This window comes from Musca domestica, unplaced genomic scaffold (assembly GCF_030504385.1).
Source record: "Musca domestica strain aabys unplaced genomic scaffold, Musca_domestica.polishedcontigs.V.1.1 45, whole genome shotgun sequence".
In the NCBI taxonomy this organism is placed as follows: Eukaryota; Metazoa; Arthropoda; class Insecta; order Diptera; family Muscidae; genus Musca; species Musca domestica.
The window spans coordinates 1536781-1558351 of record NW_026712335.1 but is presented as its reverse complement, the minus strand read 5'-3'; the positions used below and the strand labels follow the sequence as shown (position 1 = coordinate 1558351).

The following is a 21571-nucleotide window of genomic DNA, read 5'->3' as shown; positions in this document are numbered from 1 at the left end:
GACAAGTGGCAATCGTTAGAGCACTCCAGCGTTTAAATGTGTTTCGTACCATCGCTCGTTACCGTGATACTGGTAGCATAGCCCGACATCAAGGAAGTGGACGGAAGAAAACACCAACATCAGCAGAAATGGTTCGAAAAGTAAAGAAGCGACTTGATCGAAACCCGCGTCGCAGTGGCTGAAAAATGGCTCGTGAGCTGAACATATCGCAATATTCCATTCGGCAAATTGAAGATTGAAAAATGAGCTCGGGTTAAAGCCATTTAAATTCCAAAAAATGCAAGAACTTACACCTCAACAGGAAGAAAATAGATTCAAAAGAGCTAAAGAGTTGCTTCGCTTGGCCGAAAATGCTGAACTGCCGAATTTGGTTTTCTCCGCTCCGTTGAGAAAACATTCGTTGTCCAACAGTTTGCAAACAAACAAAATTATCGTGTTTATTTGGCAAAGAGGTCAGCTGAAAATGTGCACCTTCGGTTGGCCACCAGAACTTAAGCGCCGGTCATGGTGATAGTGTGGACCGCCATAACAGCCGATTCTCGGTCTCCGCGCGTATTAAATGCCGAATATTATCGCGAAAATATTCTGGAGGGTGTATTAAAGCCTTGGCCACGCAAACATTTTGGCCGCAGACCTTGGACATTCCAACAACTGAGTCCACGCGCCACCCAAAAATGGTTGCAAAATTAGGTTCCTCGCTTCATTTCCAGCGCACAATGGCCACCAAAATCTCCGGATACCAATCCGTTGGACTATTGTGTCTGGAGTATTTTGGAAAGCAAGGTTGGCACTAAAAAATACCAAAGTGTCGATCACCTCAAGCAAGCGCTTTGCCAGGAATGGGCCAAAATACTGCAGATTAACATTCAAGCAGTGCATGACAGTTTCATTGGCCGTTTGAAGACCATAATTCGTGACAAAGGTGACCAATTCGAACAAATCTAAACTTATTCTAAAATTTGATGCTATTTCCGACATTTTTTGCTTTCAATCAATAAAATTTTAAAAAAAATGTAAAAATTATGGCGTTTGGCTTTGTTTCAGTTTTTTTATCTCACCCTGTATTATTAATATTATAATTAATATTGTTACTACAATTACTGTTATGAAATTCCCATTGATATAATCGAGTAACCGGTTCAGCAGCCCCTTCAATAGATCATTTTAATTACCATATTGGTTTAACCTATAGCCTCAGTTTGGCCTAAAAGAGAACAACAATACAAAACACACACACACACACTTGTATTATTAATTGTCACTGCCTGCCTCTCTTTGGCCTGCAGAGGCAAAACAAAACAAGTTTCCGTTTCAAACCAATTATAAAATTATAACAAAATGCATATTTATTGGTCTTTCAAATCAGTTGCACAATATTAGCGAATAAAATCGGAACGGTTTTTTTAACTTTCGGTTTCTTTTTTGAAAAAGATGAAATATTGTATTTTGCTTACACTGTTGTTGTGGACAACTTCGGCGGTGGTGTTGGTGGTGGGGAAAAAAGTCTTAACCGAAAAACGTAAATGGAAATAAATTATATAGAAAAATTACAACAAATAATACACAATTCTGTATTGCAGCTGCATTTCTCATTGCCTGTCCCATTGAGGCCACTGATGTGGGCTCTTGCTTTGCCAAAAATCTTGAAGCAATGTTTCACGAATGGAAGGCCGGTAAGTTTTAAAACAAATAAAAAACGGTCAAAAAAATGAGGTCAAATATGAGAGGGGCCAAATATTTTATACCCTACAGCTTGCTGGATGTGTTATAACTGTATTTACCTAAGAGAATATCAAATTGCGTTCCATGTTTATTGAATTGGAATCTGGATGAACAAATGTATCTATCTGAGATACATAAATCTAAATTTGATTAAATTTTTTCAGAATTACTGTAGAGATTACGTCAAACGTTTTAAATAAACAATATAGCGTAGATTCAATATAAATTAGGTTTGATTGAGTATTGCTAATAATAGAGGTGTACTATAACGCTCTACAACACAATTCAATTTTTCAATAATTACAGGAAAAGTCCATTAGATTGTGAAAGTAGAGCTATGAATAGAAGACATGTATATCGGCGTTTACATTAAAGTAGAGCACAATTTTACCCTCTCCAATTTTTATACCCTCCACCATAGTATGGAGGGTATATAATGTTTGTAATTCCGTTTGTAACACCCCGCAATATGCATTTTAGACCCCACAAAGTATATATATTCTCGATCAGCATAAAATTCTCGATTAAGCGATATCCGTCCGTCTGTCGGTCTGTGGAAATAACTCTAGCATCCGAACGAAATGAAATAGGTTGATAAAATTTTACTCAAATGTATATTATGTCTGCAAGACTTTTGGTATAGAAAATGGGCCATTTAAGTCCAGGTTTTGGTGTAATCCCCATATAATGGTACCTCCCTATTTTCTGTATTATGGGGATTTAAGCGACATTATTCAACGGAAATGTTTCAAATTTGGTATTAGAAGTTCGTAATGGATACTACAGCAAAGACCTAAAATGGTAAAGGCTAGACAAAATGCATTTTGAGCAAATGGTTTGTGTCTATACTATCCAGAATAACAGCTCATGGCAGGACCATTTTAATGTAAAAAACACATTTATAGAAAAAAATGACAAATAAAATTTTGAAAAATACAAAGTTGGGTTTCAAAATTATATTTCATAGACTTTCCTAATTAATTGCACATTGCCTAAGCGATTTAAATCGCTTAACATTGCTAACTATGTTGTTATGATATCATAACAACAGACGTATTTTCACAGGGTTGCCATATCTTGACTCTGTTTTGTCCCATCTTTACACTTCTATGTCTTTGACTACAGCCTATGACAGAATATTGTTTGTGTAGGTCTACGTCTTCGTATAGCCCCCATACAACGATACCCCCCGATATTTTCGCGACATTATTCACCGGAATTGTTTCACATTTGGTATTTGAAGTTCGATAGCACAGCCTATGACAGAAAATTGTCTGTGCAGGTCCACGTTTTAGTATAGCCCCCATATAATGGTACCTCCCTATATTCGGTACTTTGATGATTTTAGCGACATTATTCACCAGAAATGTTTCAAATTTGGTATTTGAAGTTCGTAATGGATACTACAGCCTTTGACAGAATATTGTCTGTGCAGGTCCACGTTTTGGTATAGCCCCCATATAATGGTACGTCCCTATATTCGGTATTTTGATGATTTAAGCTACATTATTCACCAACTTATTGTAATGGCTTATGACAAAAGTTGCCTATGCCGGTTCACGACGTCGTATAGATCCTAACATAATGGCTACATTCTAAATATTTAAGATTTTAACAGAATTTTTAAGGGATTTTTTTTTTTTTTTTTGAAAATTGCCAAATTCTTTCCAAATGGTGGAGGGTATTCAGAGATCGGCCCCGCCGAACTTTCAGCCTTTACTTGTTTTTTTTTTTTGTGTTTATTTTTTTAAATTTCGGTTAGTTATTTTTTTCTTTGAATGCTTGCATTTTAGGTATATTGTATCATTGGTAACAATGCGAGGATTTTTTCCTAAATATTGTTAATTAAATATATATTTAAACGGTATCGTAGCAATTCAAACTTTTCTACAAAATTATTTGTTATAAAATTCCACTATAGGACCTAGAAGACGCCAAAAGTTTAAATCTTACCTAAACGCCAGTGTTTCATATATATCAGAGGCATACTTAAGGCTTAAGCCGTACTTTATGTGAGTTTGTGCAAAAATCTCCAAAAAAGCTTAATTTGAGAAGGATGACATCAAAGACAAAAATATTCTTCATCAAATTTCACTATGAGTTTGTGGAGAAAAGAAATATGTATTTACCCTGCATATCAAAATAAAAAATTGCATCAATATTTCCCAATCATTTTGATCAATTTTTCTTTTAAGTAATTTAAGTAATCAGTAATTTTAATCAGTTATAAAATTATGGAAGTAAAAAAAAAATTAACTCGACCGGGCCAAACTTTCATTACCATCCAACATTAGGTAAAATTTTTTGAAATAAAAGTGTCTGGATTCAAACTTGTTCTACTTTACTCTGCAAATACCAGTGAGATCGGTTGAAGATTTTAGTAATAGATAATGTTGTGACACCGGTTGAAGAACCCAATATGAACTACAAATAACGAATTTGAAACAAATACAATAGAAAAAGTGACTTAAATAGTAAAAATACCGAATATTCGTACCGTACCGTATATGGTGTTATAGTAAAAGCTGGACCCATAGAGAAAATGTTCTGGCACCGGAGTATGGACCTGTTACAAACTCTCAATACCAAATTTCGAACAATACCGAGGAAAAAAATCATCAAAATACAGAATATCGGAAGGTACCGATACCAACCATTTTAGGTACAATACAAACTATTCAAATCTCAACAACGGGTTTCGTGAATATATAAAATGTTCGGAGTCTAAGACGAATATTAAGAAGTTTTACAAACGGAATCACCACTTTAATATGCCCTCCTTTCGTAGGTGGATGGTAAAAAAAATATAAAATTGCCCCCTCTACACCTAAATGTAAAGATTGAAAAAAAACTTAAACCGAAATTTTCAAAAATTATTTTCCTACAGTTTTTGGCACTGGTGTGCTGTTGATAGCAATTCGTTTGTTTTTGGGAAAATCTATAGCGAGGATTATTTAAATTCGAATTCTCACGATGGCTTGTCTTTCTTCTCTTCAGTCTTATCCCACCTGATTGCTTCCCCAACTCAACATATTCTTCAGTTTCAACCAAATATAAATGCTGACTCTTTGTGTGTCCTTTTAACAAATCTACATTATTTTCTTTACTTTCCCTGCCCCAACTCTATTTGTAGTTTTGTGAATATGGCAGATAAAATCAATATATATTCACTTACTTGACTTGTTTTTTGGCTGCCGCAGATAGTGAAACTGAATACTGAACACCCACCGAGTATATTTATATTCACTGTGATGGTCGGTCTCGTTGCAATAGGATAACTTCCAGGAAAGTGGTTTAATGGCTTGACTCAAGCAAATCTTGAAATCATATTTGGGATTTCTAAAAAATCAAATATTCCAAAATTAATATACCATAACAAGAATGTTATTTTTTCCCTTGTTCTCACTCATTTGTTGTTTTTCTGTCTGATGAAATTACTTTTTGTGGCCGAAGTTGCGGAGTTCAATCAATTTCACCAATCTCTTTCACTGAGCCATTTAGACTTAAGGTGACCTATGGGAGTACCGAAAAACAGCATACTTCTTACTTCAGTTCTCATTTCCCATAAAGATACACGACCAAACAATGTCTTTCCAATCAAAATTTATAACATTCTTCTGGGCCATTCATCCTTTAAGCAATCAAATATTGCATTGGAAAATGTTTTTCTTAATAAACATAATCTCCTCCATTTTTTCAGAATTAGCTAATTATAAAGTGAATTAGATCTCACAAACTCATTGAGGCCAATGGGATCAATTTTTTCTATAGGCATTTTAATCATTCCTTCTACTTTCCTACATTGTTGAAAGTATTTTCAATTAAATTCTCATCACTAAAATAAATTGCCTTTTAAAAAGAGGTGTTCCAAAAAAACATCTGCAATTTATCTGCTTCAAATTTTTAAATAGGGAAGACTCAACTTGTATTCAAAACATCAAATAATATCTTTGAAATACCATGAATGCTGAGAATCGTCATCACACAGCTTTTGTCGTTGCCTGTCAAGGCTGGAAACATTGGCACTCGAACATTTAAAACGATAATCAGATATTCAGTTTTGGAGATGCGAGAACTAATTAAATCATTAAATTCTTTGCAGAAGCCGTCAACAATAAATGTTATGGTTTTCGAGTTATTTTTATGTTTTTGTTGGTGAATCCTCGTAGGGTCAATCATATCGATCTACTGTAATAGGTAGGAGTCATCAGCACATAAATATTCTTGTTAAGGAGGAATTCAATGTGGTCTCCTTCCAATATTGCCTCTGACAGAAAATCACCCGAGCGATAAACAGCTTTTTTAAACGATAATGTCGGAAATTGCATCAAATTTTAGAATAAGTTTAGATTTGTTCGAATTGGTCACCTTTGGCACGAATTATGGCCTTAAAACGGCCAATGAATCCGTCACACGCTGTCCGAATGTTGCTCTGCGGTATTTTGGCCCATTCCCGACGAAGCGTTTGCTTAAGGTGATCGACACTTTGGTATTTTTTAGTGCCAACCTTGCTTTTTAAAATATTCCATCGTCCATCGGATTGGTATCCGGAGATTTTGGTGGCTATTGTGCGCTGGAAATGAAGCGGGGAACCTCATTTTGTAACCATTCTTGGGTGGCGCATGCTGAATGCGATGGAGTCTATTTTCTTTCTGTTGCGGTGTAAGTTCTTGCACTTTTTGGAATTTCAATGGTCCTCCCCCGAGCTAATTTTTAAATATTTTTCAAATGGAATGTTGTGATATGTTCAGATCACTGGCCATTTTTCGGCCACTGCAACGCAGGTTTCGATCAAGTCGCTTTTTTACTTTTCGAACCATTTCTGCTGATGTTTCTGTTTTCTTCCGTCCACTTCCTTGACGTCGGGCTTCGCTACCAGTATCACGGTAACGAGCGATGGTATGAGACACAAAAAATTTATTCATATTTAAATACTGAAGTGCTCCAACTATAGCCACTTATATTTTTTCAGCCAAATATAAAGAAATCACACTATCACGCTTGAACTCCATCACGAATAACTTTTTTTCTGGAAAATTCTCACCAAAATGCCTTTGTACGCTTGTAAGCGATATAATGAGATGCCTCTGGAATAATTTTAACAGCTGTCGAACGAGTGGCTTAGAAATGACAGCATTGTGAAGTTGGTTGCCGTTCTTTCATCTCACCCTGTGTATCCAACAATACGTAAAAGTTATAGTCCAATAGTTTTCGAGACTGGTGAGGGATCTCGAAATATTTGCCCAGGCCAATAATCGGTTTATCTGGCTTCATTTATAAATATTTTCACCTGTGTCAAAAATCTCTTATTAAATTAGCTATCATTTATGTTCGTCATTATACCACTTACCGTATTTTCTTCAAGGTGTTCCCGGCTTAAAATCCATTGGCTCCCTCGATCCGTTGCATGTCAAACGCATTTCCATTGAGCAGGCTGTTAGTGGACCCATTTCATTGAATCTGAATATGCAAAATGCTGAAATATTTGGACTTTCTGGAACATCGATTACGGATGTTGGGTAAGTATAGGATAAAAAAGAGCTAAAAAATATAGAAAAATTAAAATGTATTAATTTTTAGTACCGATGCCAAAAAACTTACCTTCAAATTTAACATTAATGTACCCGAATTTAAGTTGATCAGTGATTATGCGGTCAATGGAAATCTGCTGAGTTTGGCATTGAATAGCAAAGGCAAAGCTGAAATAATGATGGGTAAATTAGTGATTGTTATGTGCAAAAAATGTATATATAAATTCCATTTTTCTTTTTTTTTTCCTTAGAAAAAGCCCTTCTAAATTTGGCCATACGTGTGAAAATTCGTGAAAATGGCGATTTCAAATTCGGCCAATTGGAAAAACTCCATTTGGTCTGGGAAGATGTGGGTGGCATGCATTTACATTTGGATAATATTTTCAATGGTGATGCAACGCTGGAGGATAGTGCCCATGCTTTGATAAATGAAAATTGGCGTTCCATCTTCGAAGTATTGCGCCCGGCCCTGACACAAACCGTTGAGGTTATTATGAAAGATTTCTTGGGTAAAATTTTGAGTCATATACCGGTGACATATTTATTGGATGGATTGTAAATAAAAAAAGGAGATATCCAAACCAAAAAAGAAATTAAATTTTGAATACTGAAATTTTTTTGAATTTTCGGATGGAATCCTTAATTTTTAGGTAGGTGTTCAGTGTCTTTGGCAATATTACTGATGACAATACGAGAACTATTTTGTTCGAACATTTGAAAAATGGTTAAAAACTCCATTAAATGGGATCCTTGGAAGTCAAAATATTCAAAAAAAAGTTTTGGCATAAAACTCTACTATGAGTCACAGATTACATGAAATCTATATCAACAAGTATCAATCGGTTTTGCCGACAGACGTATACCCCCAGGCTTGAGCAGTTGGACATTGACTATTCGTTGGATATTGACCTATTCGTATCTGACCTAAGACTGATAAAATATTACAACGTGCAGGGATATGTCCAAACTTTTGGAAAACGCGCAAGTATGCGTGAGGTTACCATTTTGTGACCCTTTGTGGGTGAGGTACAAGAAAGGGTTGACAGATATATTCACAATAGATTTTGCGTTAACAAAAATATTTAGTTGTGTGAAATTTGAAGATAGTTGGATGTTTATTTCGCTTTCTTTGAGCGTTTTGTTTTTCAAAAATCTTGAACCCCTTGTGGGGGAGATAACAGAAGAAGATGTATCAAGTCTGAATGGAATCGCGTTTTATGAGCTTTAGGATACTCACAATGTTGACCCTTTGTGGGGCGGTATCAGGAGGAGTGAACTATCTAGTAAGTTTCGTCGAAGGTAGCACTCAGCACGGCCTTTGGGCCTAATAATATAAATAAAATATAAAGTTTTCTTCATTTTTTTCTCACAATAAATTGTCACTTACCTTACAAATCCTATTGGAATTACACTTTTGATTTTCGAAATAGAATGCTGTTACAGAATGGGGGCTCTTTCCCAAAGAACAACATAAAACAATAAAGTCCGCAGCCACACAGGGCAGTGTTCCTTCTTTGAAGTAAGACCCTGACACAAACCTGCAAAAATATGGTGCAGCTATTAAGAAAGTGCTTCTCGTCCAAGGCTGCACACAGCGCGGCCCTCGAACAACGGCCTGGGAATACAAAAAAACAGTTTCTTTCTATCTTTCACACAATATTCTTACTTACCTTTCAGTCCTATTTGATCACCATTTTTGAATGTCTGAATACTGTTAATGGCGGCTCTTACTTAGTCAAACACCAATGTAACAACGGCCTTGGAATACAATAGACAAAGGTTCCCTTCTTTACTTTTCACACAATAAATTCTCACATATCTTACATTCACATTGGAATTCTTCTTTTAAACATCTAAATAGAATGCTGTTACAGAATGGCGGCAATCACTCAAAGAACTCAACGTCAAATAGCAATCGGCCGTTAAAAATCAAACCAACGGCGGCAAAAATCACAAAGCCAACAGCTGTCATGGACTCACACTCTCTCCTCCGTTTTGCTGATGCCATTCACTCTCTCTCTCTCTTACACACTTGCATCGACAAATCGAAATAATCGATTAGTCGCAACGATAAGTCCAAAGTCGACGTAGGCATCCCATCTCTTTACAGTTTTACAAAGTTTACAGCTGTTGTAGACGCCAAGCGCGATTTTTTATGCAAAAGCAACATAAAACAAAGTAAATATCATTAAAATTGTAGTAAATATATTGGAAAATTATCTTTGTGTGTTTGTATTGTCAAAGGGCGATGGAGAAAAATATTTTTATGCACGGAAAAAGTTCAATTTAAAGAAAGAATTCTCTGTGTAATGTGATGTGAAAATGAAATGCAATAAAATGTAGAGATGAGCTGTGTAAAACATAATGCAGAAACGAGAAAAAAATATCTACATACATAAATGTACCTAGCAAAAGAAAATAAAACAACGCCAAATAAAAGAAAATCAATTGTGAAAATTTACATAAAATCATGAAAAAGAGGAGTCGAATTGTTTTCAATGTGAAATAAATGCAAAAAATAAAATGTAATACCGTGAATGTGTTTTGCAAACAGCCAGGCAATAAAAGAAAATCGCAAAGCGAAAAGCCAAAGAAATTATTTCTGCAAATTCCCATCCATTTTTCTTTGCAGCAGCGCCATTTATTTTTGTGTTTGTTTTTTTTTTACATTTTGCGGCAAGTTTCTGCTTTGCGATAAATGGTGGCTTGTTTGGATTTCGTGTCAAGCCGGAGTTTGATGTGAAAAATCTAGAAATTCGTAAAATGTGAAACATAAAACTTACCCCAGCGAGTTTTGGTTAATTTTTTATTTCATTCTTTCTTAACTCCATTATTCTTAAAAAATACAATGTTCATTTCAATGTGTGTGTCGTGTGTGCTAGCTTTTCCAAATTTGTCCATTGTGAATTGCGTCTTACATTATTTTGGTGATCGCTACCCCCACCACTCCAACAAAATCTCTTCACTTTAAGTTTATGTTTAGAAACGATCTTGTTTGTGTTGCGCTTTAGACAACAACATCAGCGCAGCAACAACAACAACACAAGATCCAAGTCAAACACCATTGACATGTTATACCAGTTTTTCTTTTTTTGTTCTACTTTTAACTTTGTGTTGAAAACAACAAACACCATTTGCCTAGGGGAGGAGGAGAAGAAGAAGCAATGTTTGGTGTTTTTATGATTTACTTTTTGCATTGCACTCGTCGACCTCTCTCTCTGTCCATGATAATTCTAATTTGATTTTTTTATAAATGACCCCCTCTGAGAGTTGTGTGTTTCTTGTTTTATTTCATTTGTTTACCGTTATGGTTTGTTGTTGGTAAATTGTCTCTCAATTTTATGTGCAGCCGCAATGTACTGTGCAGTGTGGCCAATGTTTCGTAACGAAAAATCGCTTTTTTTGAAAACCTAACAAAATCGGTTTATAGGGTAAGGAAATAATGGTAGAAGCTAAAGGATTTAAAATAACAGAGTTGTTGAACAACCATATGGAAATTTGCCGGTAGAAAGTAAGACAAATGACGCCAGAGAAATGCGAATGGAAATTAAGACGAACAAGGCCAAAAATGCCCGTCCAAGGAATATTTTTAATTTACCACCCTTGAATTCCTTAAATAAGAAGTTCCTTTGCTACAAGAGTAGATTCTATTTAGAAAATTGCCTTTTTTATGTTGAGTTTAGGGGCTATGCTCGGATTGGTTTTTTTATCACAGGTAAGTATTTTTGACCTTGAAACTATGAACGCAAAATCCATTTTTTTTTCTGTTCTATTAAACCGATTTTATAACATGGGTAGCATTACGAAGCTTATGGCAATACCTATCCAATAATTCAACGTTTATTTTTAGGCGGCTCAGGTTTAATTCAAGAGAGTTGGTAGTTTTGTGTCATAACTTTTTGAAAAACCCGCAAAACTTCGATTATGGGGTACTAACATCCGTGCACCACATTATCCAGGGTGAGAAAAAACTGCAACAGAGCGAAACGCCATAACTTTTACATTTTTTTTAATTTTATTGAATGCAAGCAAAAAATGTTGCAATTAGTATCAACTTTTAGAATAATTTTCGATTTATTCTAATTGGTCGCCGTTGGTTATGGTCTCCAAACAGCCAATGAAACTGACATGCACTGCTTGAATGTTGATCTGCAGTATTTTAGCCCATTCCTGGCGAAGCGCTTGCTTGAGGTGATCGACACTTTGGTATTTTTTAGTGCCAACCTTGCTTTCCAAAATACACCAGACACAATAGTCCAACGGATTGGTATCCGGAGATTTTGGTGGCCATTGTGCGTTGGAAATGAAGCGAGAAACCTCATTTTGCAACCATTCTTGGGTGGCGCGTGCTGAGTGCGATGGTGTAAAGTCCAGTTGGAATGCCCAAGGTCTGCGATGAAAATGTTCGAGTTCCCAAAGTTTAAATACATCCTCCAGAATATTTTCGCGACAATATTCGGCATTTATTTTGATGCCACGGTCGATTACTACGAGCGGAGAGCGACCATCGGCTGTTGTGGCGGCCCACACCATCACCATGACCGGCGCTTGATTTCTGGTGGCCAACCCAAGTTGCACATTTTCAGCTGGCCTCTTTGGCAAGTAAACACCATCATCTTGTTTGTTTACAAACTGCTGGACAACGAATGTTTTCTCATCGGAGTGGAGAAAACCAAATTAGGTAGTTCACCACTTTCGGCCAAGCGAAGCTACTCTTTAGCATTTTTGAGTCTATTTTCTTTATTGCGGTGTAGGTTCTTTTGGAATTTCAATGGCTTGGAGTAAGCTCATATTTTTAATATTTATCGAATTTTGCGATATTTTCAACTCACGAGCCATTTTCTGTCCACTTTTTGAGTGGGAGCAAAATTCGTACAAAAAATATTCCTACCGGAATTTTTGTAATGACACCCAATTTAAAGCTGAAATTCTTATCACACACAATATTTTTCTTAACTTGATTCGGCGGGGGCTTAAGATTTTCTCTTCTTCGTATGTCCCACAACGATTTTTGAACCAAAGTTTTTGATTATTTGCATGCAACCGGCCTTCCAAAAGTTAGGAAGTAGAATTCTGTTAGTAACATTTATTTGAGAAAAGATGATTTATTCTATTAATATTTTCATTTCGTTCGTCTGTTCGTTTCAATTTTTATTTAAATCGAATCCCAAAAGAAAGTTATTAAAAATAACGATAACCCAAATAAAAAACGCCAAACTGGCAACATTGAACGACAATGTTCTCTCACACTCTCTCTCTCTCTCATTTGCAATGTTTTGTTTTGATTTTGTTGATAACTCCTTCGTATTATGTTCCTGCCTGTTTTTTTTACTTTTTTGCATTTTCTTTTTATCCCCCTTTTATGGTTTATTATTGTTTTGTTGTACCTTTTTGGCAAAGGCTATGCACGTACACACAATGTATTTACGTGTGTATGTACATTGCCATGAAAATGCACACACATCGCCAAAATATATACACAGAAGAAAATGGCAAACATGGCTGGCGTCTCGTCGTTGGTTTGCAGCTGTTGTGTTGTTATGGTTTGGTTTGTGTGTTTTTTATTTTTTTGGTTTGTTGTTCTTTTATGTTGTCTGTCGACCTCTCCCTCGCAATCTCCTTGTTATCTTTATGTGTATTGTTGGTGCTATGTACATATTGCATTTACCTTGCACAATGCCTACATTCTATGTGTACCTGTAGGATTTATTGAATAAAGTAGTAGCAGCGACGGTGCTGGCTGCGGTGATCATCATCATCGGCGGGCAATAAGTATCGAATTGTCTTGTTCTGGCTGACAGACAAACAATTATCCGTGTAGCAAGTCAATGGTGTTTAAGAAATTCTAAAGAACACTACCTAACTTGTTCGATCAGAAATATGTATAAGTGAAGAAAACAATACATAGTCAGCTATATAAAGGATATGCACTGAAGGATGTGTACCTCGGTGTACAAAGTATCAAAAAGAGGAGATGGAAAACATAAACAACAGCTGTCGTTTGGACGAGAAAAAATGTTGCGTGTTATAAGATATCACCTGACGTTCCAGTTTAACCATTGTGTGTGTTGTTTGTAAGGTTTTGCAAGTTGTGACCATCGCATAGAACATAACACCAAGTGTATAGGGATTTGGTTTCGAAATCGGTGGCTGTTGTAAAATTAATGAAATTTTTCAATTTTAACTTTTTTGAAGAGTTCAGCCAGGAAATCATGGGCACTAGTTCACAGCTCAAGGTCAGTGCTATCCACGAAATGCTAGGTCAAAAAATACTGCCTTATTGTGAATTATTTACAAATTTGTTTTGAAAAATTATAGGATAGGGTAAGTGCCCTGGGCTTAACTCTAGTTTAATAAAAACTCTTTCATTTTTTCGAAGGTCCAACAACGGTTACGCGAAATAAACCTTTTTTTACTGAAAACATTATTTTAATAAACTGGTTAGAATCGGGTAATGCGGATGGAAAGACCCATATCTCTGGACCCGAGAAAGGTATTAGCATAAATTGTAGCATTTTGGAAAGGTAAGAGAGCCAGCTATAATTTGCCATTAATTTTGTTGACCCCCATAATAGGTTCTTTCTGAACTTTTTGGGGGTTTTATAAAAAATCCGGGTCCAAAAAATAATAATTTTTGATAATTTTACTATAACCCATCATGTGACCACTTGTTGGATAGGTATTTTCATAAGCTTTCCAACGATACTATATTGTCTATATGGGGTAATAGGGGCCGTGTCCAGGACAGGTCTTGAACCCGGATTTTCTGGTCAAAAATCTGGGGTCAAGAAAAAAATAGTTTCCCGGAATCAGGTTAAAAATACCTACCTCTGGAAAAAATTTCGAACAAAACAAAGAGTTTTTACTAAACTAGAGTTGTTCCTTAAAAAATAGATTTGTTCGATTTGGTGGATGTGCGGTGATCGACACTTTAGTATTTTTTAGTTCCAACCTTGCTTTCCAAAATACTCCAGACACAATTCGTATTGGGAATTTTTCGTGGCCATTGTGCACTGGAAATAAACGAGGAACCCTCTTTTTTGTAACTATTCTTGGGTGGCGCGTGCTGAGTGCGATGGTGCTGAGTCCTGTTGGAATGTCCGAGGTCTGCGGCCAAATTTTTTGCGTGCCCAAGGCTTTGATACACCCTCCAAAACATTTCGCGATAATATTCTGCATTTATTCTGATGCCATGTTCGATTAATACGAACGGATAGCGCCCTTTGGCTGTTATGGCGGCCCACACAATCACCATGGCCGGCGCTTAATTTCTGGTGGCCAACCGAAGGTGCACATTTACAACTGACCTCTTTGGCAAGTAAACACGATCATTTGGTTTGTTTACTAACTGCTGCACAACGTATGTTTTCTCATCGCAGCGGAGAAAACCAAATTCGGCAGTTCACCACTTTCGGCCAAGCGAAGCAACTCTTTAGTTCTGTTGAGTCTACTTTCTTCCTCTTGCCGTGTAAGTTCTTGAACTTTTTAGAATTTCAATGACTTTATCCCGAACTCACTTTTCAATATTTGCCGAATGAAATATTGGGATATGTTCAGCTCACGAACCATTTTTTCTGCCACAGCAACGCGAGTTTCGATCAAGCGGCTTATTTACTTTTCGAACCATTTCTGCTGATGTTGCGGTTTTCTTCCGTCCACTTTCTTGACGTCGCGCTACGCTACCGGTATCACGGTAACGAGCGATGGTACGAGATACAAAAGATTTATTCACATTTAAATGCTGGAGTGCTCTAACGATAGCCACTTGTGATTTTCCAGCCAAATATAAAAAAATCACACTATCACGCTTAAATTCCATCACGAATAATTCGCACCAAAATGCTTTTGTACGCTTGTAAACAATATAATGAGCTGTCACTGAAATAATTTTAACACCTGCCGGACAAGTGGCTTACAAATGACAGCAGTCTGAAGTTGGTTGCAGTTTTTTCCTCTCATTTTTAAAGTAGAGGACGTAGTCGATATATGTAAATCCCATAATATTTATGTCAGACTTAGGTCAGATGGGATATGGAAAATATAGACCAACTCATTCGGTACCTCCCTCATAAATGGTCATCATTTTGAATAATCATATCGTAGGTCAAAATATATAGCTTTTGTTGAAAAATCCCTTAGGATAGCTAATAGGCCTGCTGTCCGAACGACCGCTGAAAGAATTTCTACCTTGGTATGAATTCCCGTAATACCATATATCTATAAATTTCAAGTGGAATTTGTTCAATCTGTAAAAGTCCTGTCAAACATGTCCTAATCCGCATAAGGCTTTAAGAAGAATTTATGCAACTTTTTCCAAATTGACATCCCTTTCTAAATGTGGCGAATGCTGCACTTATTTCTAATTACACCCCACTAAACGAAGTTAATGTCCACCCCGGCCCTGCACCTCTAAGGGTAGCTGTTATAAATAAACGCTAATTGAACTCAGTGTTTAACCTCGACGTTAAATTCATTCCTGTTCCAGAAAATGATAATTTACCCTAGCCACGGACGATGGATGTAGGCAACTCAGCCAAATGGATGGATGCGAAACAGAATTCCGCTTCAATTATTTTTTATTGCTCGTTCTTTTTTCTCATTACACTTTACTCACACACACACCCCCATTCACACTTGCCTTTCCAGCCCCTATGTTGTCTGTTGAATATCTTCCCATGGGCTACTGATGATGGTCTGTCTATGTCTATGGAAATCAAACAATTCTCTGGAACACCAAACCAAATGTGGCGGTGTTTGGCCACTGTTGTCCTCGGCGACAACGACAACAACAATTGGACTCCCTACCTTTGAAATGTACTCATTATAGACATGTATTTTTGTTTCTCTCTTTATGGTGTTTTCTTTCTTTTTTGCAAATACCTCTCCCCCTTTTCCCTGTCTTCCTACCACTTTGTTTTGTTATTCTCTGTGGCCGTTTATGTTGTGCCATCATCATTACCACCGATTTCTTTTTAGCATTCCTGGCACTGTCAGGCCCCTTCATTGTGTTTGAGTTGTGCATGGGACTCAATGACAACTCTCTCGCTCTCTCTCTCTCTCTCTCTGCCTGTCCGTCTCTCATTTTCTGTTGATATTTCCCTAATACCCAGAGTAGTTTCCCATCGACTTTAGTTCAGTTGTCAAGTAATGACTCCCATGGAGATTTCCAGCTATTGTTTTGTTCTGTTTTTCGCAATATTTCTAAATAAGTCTTAGTGACGTAGGTAGTTATTGTATTTTGTTTTCGAATTTTTTCTCCCTGGATTTTGTTATACTTCTTCTAAACATCATTGTTGATGATTTCTCTGTAATTTTGTCGTGTCTTGTCCTCTCGCACAGTGGGAAAAATAATGCAAGATTAGGTAGATTTACTATATGTGTAAAAAAAACATGAACGAGTGGTTCACAAGGTCTACTTCAGTCAATCCTTCTCGTTATACCCTCAGCAATAATGTCTGCAGAGGGTATATATACTTTGATACGGCCAAAACGAGCCTCTTCGAAATAACGTTGTTAGACCATAGGTCTCTTTGGACCAAATCCGTTTCAGGACATTTGGAGTCGATCTAGCGATGTCCGTCCTTCTGTCTGTCTGTTGTCTGGTGCCCACGATAACTCTCGAAGGGAGTATCCGATTTGGTCCAAACTTGGTACATCTTAATATTAGTTCGGAGATGGACAATATACAGGGTGAGATAAAAAAAACTGCAACACAGTCAAACGCCATAATTTTTTCACTTTTTTTTTCAAATTTTATTGAATGAAAGCAAAAATGTCGAAAATAGCATCAAATTTTAGAAAAAGTTTAGATTTGTTCGAATTGGTCACCTTTGGCACGAATTATGGCCTTCAAACGGCCAATGAAATCATCATACGCTGCCCGAATGGTGCTCTGCGGTATTTTGGCCAATTCCCGCGAAGCGTTTGCTTGAGGTGATCGACACTTTGGTATTTTTTAGTGTCAACCTTGCTTTCCAGACACAATAGTCCTATGGATTGGTATCCGGAGACTTTGGTGGCCATTGTGCGCTGGAAATGAAGCGAGGAACCTCATTTTGTAACCATTCTTGGGTGGCGCGCTGAGTGCGATGGTGCTGCGATGGAGTCCTGTTGAAATGGGTAAGGTCTGCGGCCAAAATGTTTTCCTGCCTTAGGCCTAAATACACCATCCAGAATATTTGCGCGATAATTTTCGACATTTATTCTGAAGCCACGGTCGATTAATACGAGCGGAGAGCGACTATCGGCTGTTATGGCGGCCCAAACCATCACCATGGTCGGCGCTTGAGTTCTGGTGGCCAACCGAAGTTGCACATTTTCAGTTGATTGCTTTGGCAAGTAAACACGATCATTTTGTTCGTTTACAAATCGCTGGAAAACGAATGTTTTCTCATCGGAGAAAATCAAATTCTTTTGTGGTGTAAGTTCTTGCACTCTTTGGAATTTCAATGGCTTCACCCCGAGCTCATTTTTCAATATTTGCCGAATGGAATATTGCGATATGTTCAGCTCATGAGCCATTTTTCGGCCACTGCGACACGGGTTTCGATTTACTTTTCGAACAATTTCTGTTGATGTTGTTGTTTTTTCCGTCCACTTCCTTGACGTGGTACGAGACACAAAAGATTTATTCACATTTAAATGCTGGAGTGCTCTAACGATAGCCACTTGCTGTTTTGCAGCCAAATATAAAGAAATCACACTATCACGCTTGAATTCCATCACGAACAAAAGGACAAAAAACAAATCGATAAACAATAAAAAAGAACTAGTTCAATAAAAGAGGGTTATTCAAATTCGATTTAAATTCTACCAACCATTTCTGTTATTTGATATAAGTTTCTGAAAAAATATTTTCTGATAGAACTCCTTTATCATTTAAAACGATTTTACATTCGCCACACTGTGCAATGCTCTATACCCATATTTACAAAAATAAACAAAAACAATATCTACACCAGACGTAGCATAAATTGCACTTATGTTTTACATCCTGATCCTCCCCAATATAATTTGCAGTGTATTCATTTTAATGCGAGAATAAGAGTGTGAGTGTATGTGTTGATTCAACAAAGTAAGAGAGCATAGCTGGACAAGTGTCATTGCCAGAGATGGGAAATGTAATATATGAATAACTTTGCCCCTTATAATTACGTTGTGAAATCGTCAGCGTATCAATCTATTCCTGGTCTTCTCCTCTTTAAAAAGGACATAGAACGCTACACCCTTTGTCTTGGTCGGACTGGACTTTAAGCGTCCAAATATTGTTTTTAAGGGCAACGACTTCGAGTATGTGTTCTGTTTCACATTTTTATTTCGCAGTTCACGAAGTTTATTAGATCCCTGGCTTGACAGAGGTGTTCCAATATATACTTATTGATGTGGTCTTTTACAGTTCTTAGGTGATCTTTATATAGTTTGCTGCTTTCTCTTTCATTTTCTGCCTTTGGCTCCTTGGCGTCACCATTTTGGGTACCTGACCAGGCATGCACGCAAACCTCTTCGTTTTCGAAAAGGGGATCCGGTCCTCTTTTCTGCATCCGAAAAAGTGGAGGGAGGGTTCTGAATCTTTTGAAGATCTTGCAGCTTTGAACTCTCAATCTTCCTTCTTATTGTCCTGAGCTTTTTTGAAGAAATCTTCGCGCCGTTCTGCTCCTCTGGAGATCTGATCCCCTTTTCTGCTTCCGAAGAAGTGGAGTGAGGGCTCTGGGTCTTTTGGAAATCTTGCTGCCTTGAAGACTCAGTCATCCTCGTTATTATCCTGAGTTTACGCTTTTGCGCCCCGTATAATTTATTTTTGTTCGTGGCAACCTTCGCAATGATTTGGCTCACTACGTCTACCATTTTGTCAACCTCCGCTTTGGTGGCAATTTCAACCACTTTTTTCTTTCGGAGTCCGAGTCTGAGTTGCTTCCTATCTCTGAAGGCTGGATCGATCTTGAGTTTCCTCGGAGCTTTTCCTTCTCGTCCTGATCAATAGAAGACCTCAGGGTCCAAATGGTTCTCTATTGAAAATATAAGATCTCACCATCCTCTATTAAAAATAGAAGACCTTGCGGTCCTCTATTTATAAAAAAAAATTGAAAATAAAAGACCTCACGGTCATCTATTGAAGATAAAAAATGCCACGGTCGTTTATTGAAGATAGAAGACAATACGTTCTCTATTGAAAATAGATGTCCCTACGGTCCTCTATTGAGGATAGAATACCTCACTTTCCTCTCTTGGGAAAAGAAGACCTCACGATCCTCTATTGGTTATACAAGACCTAACGGTACTCTATTGACAGTAGAGGACAATGGAAGACGTAAGGGTCCTCTATTTAAAATAGAAGACCTCAGATTCCTCTATTAACAACGGAAGACCCCAGGGTATTCTATTAATAACAGAAGTCCTCAGGCTCCTCTATTGGGAATAGATGACTTCAGGGTCCAAATGTTCCTCTATTGAAAATGGAAGACCTCACGGTCCTCTATGGAAGATAGAAGAGCCCACAGTCCTCTATTTAGGATAGAATACATCACTTTCCTCCTTTGAAAATAGAAGATCTCACGATCCTCTATTGCTATTTTGAAGAATTCGCGGTCCTCTATTGACAATAGAAGCCCTAAGGATTCTCTATTGACAATAGAAGACCTAAGGGTTCTCTATTGACAATAGAAGGCTTCAGGGTCCTCTTTTTATAATAGAAGACCCCAGATGTTCCTCTATTACAAATAACCCTTGAGTCCAAATGGTCCTCTATTGAAAATAAAAGACATATCGGTCCTCTATTTAAAATAAAAGGCCTCACGGTCCTCTATTGAAGACAGAAGACTCCACGGTCCTTTATCGAAGATAGAAGACCCTACTCTCCTCTATTGAGGAAGGAACACCTCCTTTTCCTTCTCTTTTTAAAATAGACGACCTCTATTGACAATGGAAGACCTCACGGTCCTCTATTGAAAATGGGAGACTTCACGGTCCTCTATTGAAAATAAAACACATCTCCGCCCTCTATATAAAATAAATGGTCTCACGGTCCCCTGTTGAAGGCAGAAGACCCTACGGTTCTCCATTGAAAATAGAAGCTCTCACGGTTAAATTGAAAATTTCTCGCTTTTTCATTCTCGCAGTAACTCGCTTTTCCATCCCTGACCTATGTTCTTTCGGCTTTGATTTTATTTGCAATTTTTATTTTGATTTCTGTTTTTTCTCTTCTGTTTTGATGAAGAAGTTTCATAGAGAGCCAGCCAGCCAGTTGAGTGAGCTCAACACACAACAATCTCATTGGACGCACAAGTCAAAGGAACTCTTTTTTCAGTTTCATTCGATACCTTACAGGAGAATGTTGGTGGCGGTGAAACAAATGCATATCTCCGACAAGCGCGTTATGGGCATATGACCGATTCGCCCCGACGGACCAAATGTAATTAAGTGATGTTTGTAATTTTGTATATGTGCATGTTGAAGGAAATGTTTTGAAATATTTTAATAACAACAACATCAACAATAATAATAGCAGCAGTAAAAATAAAACAAAACATATTTTGCATTTATTTCAAGACCACGAAGGAAAGATTTGTGGTTTATGTGAAAAGCAATAACAAAAAAAAAATATATATATATATAAAAAAGAATTGAAATTTCCTGATAATTCCAATAACGATTTTTTTTGTAAATTCTCCTTTTTTTGTTATCCAGCAGCATTATGTGTGCATATTTTTTTAAACTTTTTTAAATAAAAGATTAAAATCAAAAAAGTAAAAAACAAAAAAAAAATGTAAAAGAAAAAATAATCCTTCGTCCCAGCAACATAAAACGCATTGCAAATAAGTAACAAAAAAATCACGAAAAAGTTTTAAACAAATGACAAACCAAATAACTCGTAAATAAAGTCGTCGTATTTAAACAAATAGTGTACCCATCGAAATTGAACATCAACATCAACAAGAACTAAGGCAACAACAACCACAACATCAATTACATTTAAAATCAAATAATAAAAAAATGTATGTAAAGTCAATTACAAGGTATATGTAAAATACGTAACCTATCTATCTACAGCAGAAAAGTTACTTCTATTTTACTTCGTTTACTTGTAAATGTCAGACGGATATTTACATATGCCAAGTGAACACAAACACATGAACATACATGCATGGATACACACACACAAATACATGCATCAATTTCCTAGTCCTTAATACATACCGTGATACATACATACAGACAGATATTTGTATATCCTTATTAAATATCCAACCGAGTTTTTGTTGTGATAGACTGGCGGTCTCAGTCAGTCTGTCAGTCTGCTACAACAACAACACCAACAATGA

At 36.9% G+C, this 21571-nt stretch overlaps 2 protein-coding genes and 1 long non-coding RNA gene across 7 annotated transcripts in view; 2 read left to right on the top strand and 1 right to left on the bottom strand.

Moving 5' to 3' along the window:
* Nucleotides 1-1368: 1368 nt before the first annotated feature.
* LOC131804536 (protein takeout-like) lies at nucleotides 1369-7841 on the top strand. Its single transcript, XM_059127537.1, has 5 exons — nucleotides 1369-1519; nucleotides 1581-1673; nucleotides 7088-7241; nucleotides 7303-7436; nucleotides 7505-7841. Exons 1-5 carry the CDS (start codon nucleotides 1432-1434, stop codon nucleotides 7810-7812), a joined length of 777 nt encoding a protein of 258 aa, XP_058983520.1. The 5' UTR covers nucleotides 1369-1431; the 3' UTR covers nucleotides 7813-7841.
* LOC131804537 (uncharacterized) lies at nucleotides 7176-9157 on the bottom strand. Its single transcript, XR_009343159.1, has 4 exons — nucleotides 8924-9157; nucleotides 8641-8868; nucleotides 7324-7421; nucleotides 7176-7263 (listed from the first exon to the last, which is right to left on the bottom strand). It is a non-coding gene; the product is annotated as an uncharacterized LOC131804537 (long non-coding RNA).
* Nucleotides 9158-9306: 149 nt separating this feature from the next.
* The window catches only part of LOC101895891 (PAN2-PAN3 deadenylation complex subunit PAN3), a 96515-nt gene continuing 84250 nt past the window's right edge, over nucleotides 9307-21571 (top strand). The window contains exons 1-2 of one of the 5 annotated variants that reach the window (XM_059127535.1): nucleotides 9334-9431; nucleotides 20937-21244. The gene's annotated coding sequence lies outside the window, so the exon portion shown is untranslated. Of the gene's footprint in view, nucleotides 9432-20936; nucleotides 21266-21571 lie in introns of all 5 variants that reach the window. The other 4 variants (XM_005180300.4, XM_059127534.1, XM_059127536.1 and 1 more) reach the window with 4 other exon arrangements.